Source organism: Hevea brasiliensis, chromosome 2, assembly GCF_030052815.1.
Source record: "Hevea brasiliensis isolate MT/VB/25A 57/8 chromosome 2, ASM3005281v1, whole genome shotgun sequence".
Lineage (NCBI taxonomy): Eukaryota > Viridiplantae > Streptophyta > Magnoliopsida > Malpighiales > Euphorbiaceae > Hevea > Hevea brasiliensis.
In genome coordinates, this window is record NC_079494.1 from 89402288 (window position 1) to 89409674 (window position 7387).

The 7387-nt window shown below is 35.8% G+C and overlaps 1 protein-coding gene across 1 annotated transcript; it reads left to right on the plus strand.

Moving 5' to 3' along the window:
• The first annotated feature begins 6481 nt into the window (after window positions 1-6481).
• Window positions 6482-7015, plus strand: LOC131177921 (uncharacterized). Its single transcript, XM_058143100.1, has one exon. The coding sequence runs from the start codon at window positions 6482-6484 to the stop codon at window positions 7013-7015; it is 534 nt and encodes a 177-aa protein (XP_057999083.1).
• The last annotated feature ends 372 nt before the right edge of the window (window positions 7016-7387 follow it).

Here is a 7387-nt window from a genome sequence, read left to right on the forward strand (position 1 = left end):
TTGAAGATTGAAAATTAATAGAAAGGTTAGTAAGATAAACTTGAAATTTCTAGTTGAATTAATTGGGTTCATAGTTCAATTAACTTAGAATTTTGCTTAAAATGAAAAGAAATTAATTGTTGGAGGATTAAAGCAAAATTCATCCAGCTAGGGTTTTGATGTGTGCATGAATTTGATGGACTTAAAGGTGTATGTGAGCTTGATTGAGTTGAAGGAGCATGTATATAGGCATTGAATTGGTTAAATGCAACAACTTAGTGAGTTAGGGTTTTGGACCTAGGGTTTGGGAGACAAAATTTGGAGAAATGGTGAAATGATGTATTTGATCTAGTTTGAAGTGAAAAATGGTCATTTGTGACCAAATGAAGTGTGTTGAAAGTGTTGGAGTTGAAACTAAATTCGGACTCAATGTGGTCATGCTGCTGGCAGCATGACCAAGGTCCCTTTGAGGGACCAAAACTGAAAATTTACAAGTCTAATTGGTATGAGACCAATTGGGAATGCAAATAGACACTAAATGACACAATTTTCATTTAGGAAGCATGCCCAAAAAGTGACCAAAACCTAGTGAACAAATTGACCAAAACTAAAAATCTGCAGTCTGACCTGTATAAATTGACCAAATGAACAGTGTTTTTGGCCATAACTTGAGCTAGGCAGGTCAAAATGACCCGAAATTTTACCAGTGGATAGTTTAGACATAGCCCTAAAACTTTCATGAAGAACACAAACCCAAATTCTGCCATTAACCAAGTCATTTGCCCACCCAAAGTTGGTGACCTAAAACTGCCAGAACCAAAATTGCCAAGAAAATCTGGGTTGAGTCCAATCCGGCAGCTATTGTTCAAATGGCTATAACTTGAGCTACAAAACTCTAAATGGAGTGATTCAAAAAGGAAAATAAAGTTAAGATAATAGGAAACATTTTCTATGAAGAAAATTTTACCAAATTTCAACAGTAAAGTGACTAATGGAATAGTGCAACCTTAGACACCAAAACTGAAAATTTTCAAATTTGCCCAAAAGACTTAGAGTTTGAGTAAACAACCAAAACTAACAAATTTAGTTACTAAAATGTGGTATATGGGTGAATTTGGAGTTCCCAAACCTATTAAGCCTTAGAAAGTCAACAAATTGACTTGAATAGTATAGTGAATAGTGAACCCGAAATGAAAATTTCCAAGAACGTTAGTTTAAGCATATTTGGGTTAGAATTAAGTATTTATGAATTAATTATTGGATTTATGCTAAGTTATGATACTGAAACACTGTGAAACTGTGCGTTTCAGTGGAAAAGAACACCGGTAAAGAACCCGAGGAATCGAGTCAAGGCCAATAGGCGACTCGCATCAGGTTTATGCCCAATAACTTTAAATTATTCTTTTCCCACTGAAAACTTGACTTGTATGCATTGTGTTAATTATAGGTTTTGAGAACTTTGGTGTTGCCACTTATTAATGGAAATTTGATTTTGAAAATTGATTTTGTTTGTGCATAAAATTTTTAAATTATAGTTTTCATAATGGAAATTGATTTGTTATACATTGTGAATGCTTTTGTTCATTATGAATTTCGAGAATGTTGTGTTGCCTACTTTGGAAATGGGGATTTGAAATGAAGCTTGTTTAATTGTTGTATCAATTATAATTGAACATCATATTTTTAAATTATTTTAATTCACACTTGGCATGACGATATTAATATGTTCCTCATCCACTTATGGGGTGAGTTTGATATTTGATCAGTTTCCTCGCTCTCTGACTTTCCAGTCTGAGGGGCTAGTTTGGATGAGTACTCATTAGCTAGCTAGCCACCTCCCTCATTGATTTTCATTAGTGAGGGTGTTTGCCTTATTGTGATGTACACACGGCATGTTCAGAAATTTTGTGTCATGGCCTAAGTTGTGTTATTGTTTGGCAACACTATGTTTATTAAATTGTTTGATTAAATTTTGTGTTGTATGAAGCTTTGAAAATTATGATTTGTTATAAATGTGATTTGAAAAATTATGAAATGCGATTATGAGATTTTTGAATTATAATTTATCCATAAATGTTTTATATTATGCATTTTATACTTTATTGTGCACCACTGAGTATCTTTATACTCAGCGATAGCTTTAACTTGCTGTCGCAGATAGAGAAAAGGACACAGCAGTAGAGTGAGCTGCTACGGTCAGAGAGAAGCACGGTTGAAGAATTTCTGTATGGGTATTATCTATACCCTGGTAGTTTAGTTTGATGTAAATATGATAGTATGCTTATGTATCTCTATAGTTTGAGCAGTTGTACAAATAAAATTGTAATAATATTATTTTGAGATTTGCGCCTGTATATTAACTTATGAATGTAAATTAATTATTTAAAATGTAATGTGCATGAGTTATGAAATGTTTTGAGTTATTAATTTTTGAATTGAAATTTGGATTTTGAGTTGAAGTGTTGCCATTGTTGTTGATTTGAAGTTTGGTGGTGCAAATGAATTTGTGATTGAGAAATATATTGGGAGTGTTTTTATTTTCAAGTTTTGAAGAACTGTTTTCTCAAAATACAGACGACACTCTGCCGAAATTTTTATAAAAATTGCGGAGATTTTAAATATCCAAAAATTTAATTTATGTTTGGACTTTAAATAAAGGTTTTTAAAATTTGAAAAAAATTTTACCCACCAATTTCAAAATGAACAAAAATTGTTTTAAAATCCCTTGTAGTATATTTAATGGGTTACCGGTCGGTGAAGTACGGCAATTCATTAGGTGTACTACGGGAACATGTTACATCTTACAAGGAGTAGGGTGTGACAGCCACCACCACCTCCTCATCCTTAATAACCTGAACAGAAGTTGACTATGGAATCCATGATGGAGCGCTTCCTAGCAGCCCAATAATAGCAGAATTAAATGATCAAGCAGCTAGCTTCCAGAATGGACCAACTTGCCACCCACAATAAGATGCTTGAAAATCAAATTGCTCAACAGGCAGGTTCTTCAAGTAAGACTACTCATAAGCTACCTAGTCAACCGGAGATGAACCTAAAGGAGCATTGTAAGGCTGTTACATTGAGGAGTGAAAGAGTTTTAGAACCGTCAGAGGAAAGATCAACCGAGAAAACCCCTGATAAATCTGAAAACCAAACAGAGGAGTAGGAGGAAAAAGCCAAATAGGACCAGGAAGAGGAAGCAAAGAAGAAGAAGAAACTAGCAGAGCCATATTAGCCTCCTCTACCTTTTCCTCAGAGATTCCAAAAAGCCAAATTGGATAAGTAGTTTGGAAAGTTTCTAGAAGTTTTATAGAAACTCTATATTAACATTCCTTTCATAGAAGAACTCTCTCATATGCCATCCTATGCCAAGTTCTTTAAGGAAATTTTATAAAAGAAAAGAAAATTGGAAGATTATGAGGCTATTGCTCTTACAGAGGAATGCAGTGCCATATTGTAAAATAAGCTGCCACCAAAAGTCAGGGATCCAAGAATCTTCTCCATACCTTGTCTCATTGGCAATATGAATATAAACAAGGCCCTTTGTGATCTCGGAGTGAGTGTAAGTCTAATGCCCTTATTAGTATGTCAAAAGCTGGAGGTAGGAGAGCTTAAACCTACAACAATTTCGATGCAACTGGCTGATCGATTTGTTAAATACCCTATGGGCATTCTAGAAAACATCCCCATCAAAGTGACAAAATTCTTCATCCCAATTGATTTTGTTGTCTTAGAAATGGAGGAGGATATCCAAATTCGTATCATCCTAGGAAGACCTTTTTGGCAACCACCGGAGCTATCATAGATGTTAAAAATGGGCAGTTAGCTCTCAAGGTAGGAGATGAAGAAATGGAATTCAACCTGTTCAACACGATGAAGCACAAACTTAAACCTAATGAATGCTTTAAGATTGATATAGTTAACAAGTAAGTTAAAGAGGAATTTCATAAAGCACATCCTAAAGATCCTCTTGAAGCATGCATTGTGCACAGTCACACAGCAGATAATGAGAACACAGAAATTACAGCTTGTGCACAATCTTTAGCAACTAATCCACCTATACCCTTAGCACAAGCTTTCAAGGTGGAGGAGCTAAAGGAGGAGCGACCCAAAAACAAACCAGAGGACAACACTAAACAGGTAGAACTTAAACTTCTCCCCTCTTCACTAAGGTATGCATTCTTGGACTCAAACTCTAAATATCCTATTATTATCAATGCTAGCCTATTTGAAATAGAAGAGGAAAAATTATTAAAGGTGCTTAGGACACATAGCAAAGCTATAGGGTATAAAATAGAAGACCTAAAAGGGATTAATCCTTCAATTTGCATGCTTAGGATAGCTATGGAGGAAAACAGCAAACCCACTATTGAACACCAAAGAAGGCTTAACCCAAACATTAAAGTAGTTAAGAAAGAAATTCTGAAACTATTAGATGCGGGTATTATATACCTAATTTTTTATAGTAAATGGGTTAGTCCAGCACATGTAGTGTCTAAGAAAGGTGGGACAACTGTCATTCAAAATGCAAACAATGAATTGATCCCTACTAGGGTAGTCACTGGTTAGCGCATGTGCATAGATAATAGGAAACTGAATAGTGCCACCAGAAAAGACCATTTTCCTCTCCCCTTCATACATCAAATGCTAGAAAGGCTAGTAAAATAGTTATACTTTTGTTATCTAGATGGGTATTCAGGATTTTTCCAAATTTCTATTCATCCAGAAGACCAGGAAAAGACCACATTCACATGCCCTTATGGAACCTTTACATATAGAAGAATGCCTTTTGGTCTTTGTAATGTCCCTGCTACTTTTCAAAGATGCATGATGGCCATTTTTTTCGATTATACTGAAAATATCATGGAAGTTTTTATGGATGATTTTTCTGTCTATGAAACTACTTTTGATGATTGTCTAGCTAATTTATCCAAAGTGTTACAAAGATGTGAAGAATCAAACCTAGTTCTAAATTGGAAAAAATGTCACTTCATGGTAAGGGAGGGTATAGTTCTTGGCCACCTGATATCAGAAAGAGGGATTAAAGTTGACAAGGCAAAAGTTGAGATCATAAAAAAAATGCCACCACCAACATCAGTCAAAGGAGTGTGAAGCTTTTTGGGACATGCAGACTTTTATAGAAGATTCATTAAAGATTTTTGCAAATATAGCTAATCTATTGACTAATTTATTAAGTTAAGATGCTTCCTTTGACTTTGATGAAAATTGCCTTGCTTCTTTCAACAGGGTAAAAGAGGCTTAATCTCAGCACCTATTATACAACCACCTGATTGGGAGCTACCATTTGAAATCATGTGCAATGCAAGTGACTATGCTATTGGAGCAGTACTCAGACAAAGGAACGATAAAAAGCTCTATGCCATTTACTACTCCAACAGAACACTTAACGATGTGCAAATCAACTACACTACCACAGAAAAGGAATTTCTAGCAGTAGTGTTTGCAATTGACAAATTCATATCCTATCTTATTGGATCGAAAGTTATTGTATGCACAGACCATGCTACTATTAGGTACCTTTTGAACAAGAAGGAAGCCAAGCCGAGGTTAATTCGATGGATCTTACTCCTATAAGAATTTGACCTTAAAATCAGGGATAAGAGGGGGATCGAGAATGTGGTAGTTGATCACCTTTCAAGGCTGAGACAAGAAGACTTAGAAGAAGCTGAAAAGCTGCCAATAGATGACTCATTCCCATATGAATACCTATTAGCCTTATCACAAGCCCCATGGTATGCTGATTTTGTGAATTTTCTTGTATGCAGGGTTTTGCCACACAACATGTCTTACCAGTAAAGAAAAAAATTCTTGCATGATGTGTGATACTATACATGGGAAGAACCTCTGTTGTACAAGAGATGTAATGATGGGCTGATAAGAAGATGCATACCGGAGGAAGATATAGAAAACATTCTTCAACACTGCCATTCATCACCATATGGAGGACATTTTGGCACTACAAATACAGTAGCCAAGATTTTACAAGTGGGATTCTATTGGCCTACTCTATTCAAGGATGTGAGATCCTTCGTGCTAGCTTGTGATCAATGCCAAAGAACAGGTAACATCTCAAAAAGGAATGAAATGCCACTGCATGGTATACTTGAAGTAGAGCTATTTGATATGTGGGGGATAGACTTCATGGCTTCATTCCCATCTTCCTTTGGAAATAAGTATATTTTGGTTGGTATTGATTATGTGTCAAAATGGGTAAAAGTAATGGCCACACTAACTAATGATGCCAGAGTGGTCATAAAATTCCTTAAGAAGAACATCTTCACGAGATTTGGCACACCACGAGCAATAATCAGTGATGGAGGAAGTCACTTCTACAACCAACAATTTGAAACACTATTGAAAAAGTATGGAGTGACTCACAAGGTGGCCATACCTTATCATCCTCAAACCAGTGGTCCTTTCAAACAGAGAGTTGAAATGTATCCTAGAGAAAATAATAAACCGCTCAAGGAAGGACTAGTATATGAACTTAGATGATACACTGTGGGCATACTGCATTGTATATAAAACTCCAATTGGAACAACAACCTTTTGGCTGGTTTATGGGAAATCATGCCACCACCCTATCGAACTTGAACACAAAGCCAACTGGGCAATTCAGACCCTGAATTTTGACCTCAAAGCTGCTAGTAAAAAAAGACTATTACAGCTCAATGAGTTGGACGAAATCAGGCAGGATGCGTATGAGAATGCCATGATTTTTAAAGACAAGATCAAAAGATGGCATGAAAGATGCATAGCAAGAAAAGAAATAAAAGAAGGAGACCTTGTCTTGCTCTTCAACTCAAGGTTAAAACTTTTTCCAGGGAAGCTGAAGTCAAGATGGTCCAGACCCTTTAAGTTTGTGCAAGTCTTCCCGCAAGGAGCTGTAGAGATTTGGAGTGAAACCTCAAGTGCATTCAAAGTGAACGGGCAAAGGCTAAAGCCATACTTTCAGGGAGAACCCATAGAGAAGGAAGCCAACTACACCTTTGATAACCCTCCAGATAGACTGTGAACAATAAAATAACAGTCCAGCTAATGACTATAAATAAGCACTCTTTGGGAGGCAACCTAAAACACTTTTGTAACCTCTCTTTTTTTATTTCTATTATTTTACTTTATATTCTTTCATATCCTTTTTTTTTAGGTACCCCAAATCAAAATTCTACAAAAGAAAAGAACCAAAGGTAAAAGAGGAGAGGAGACATCAAGTCAAAACCACATAAGAGGAGACTGCACAAAACCAGAGAAGTAACTCTATTGCTAATTTTTACATTCATTTTATTCATAGTGGTAGGAAAACTTTAGCATTAAATTTTCATACAGAGAGAATTGGAGAGCTAGAACTTCAGACGAGCCCTATATATAGTTCTACATGCCCCGTGTA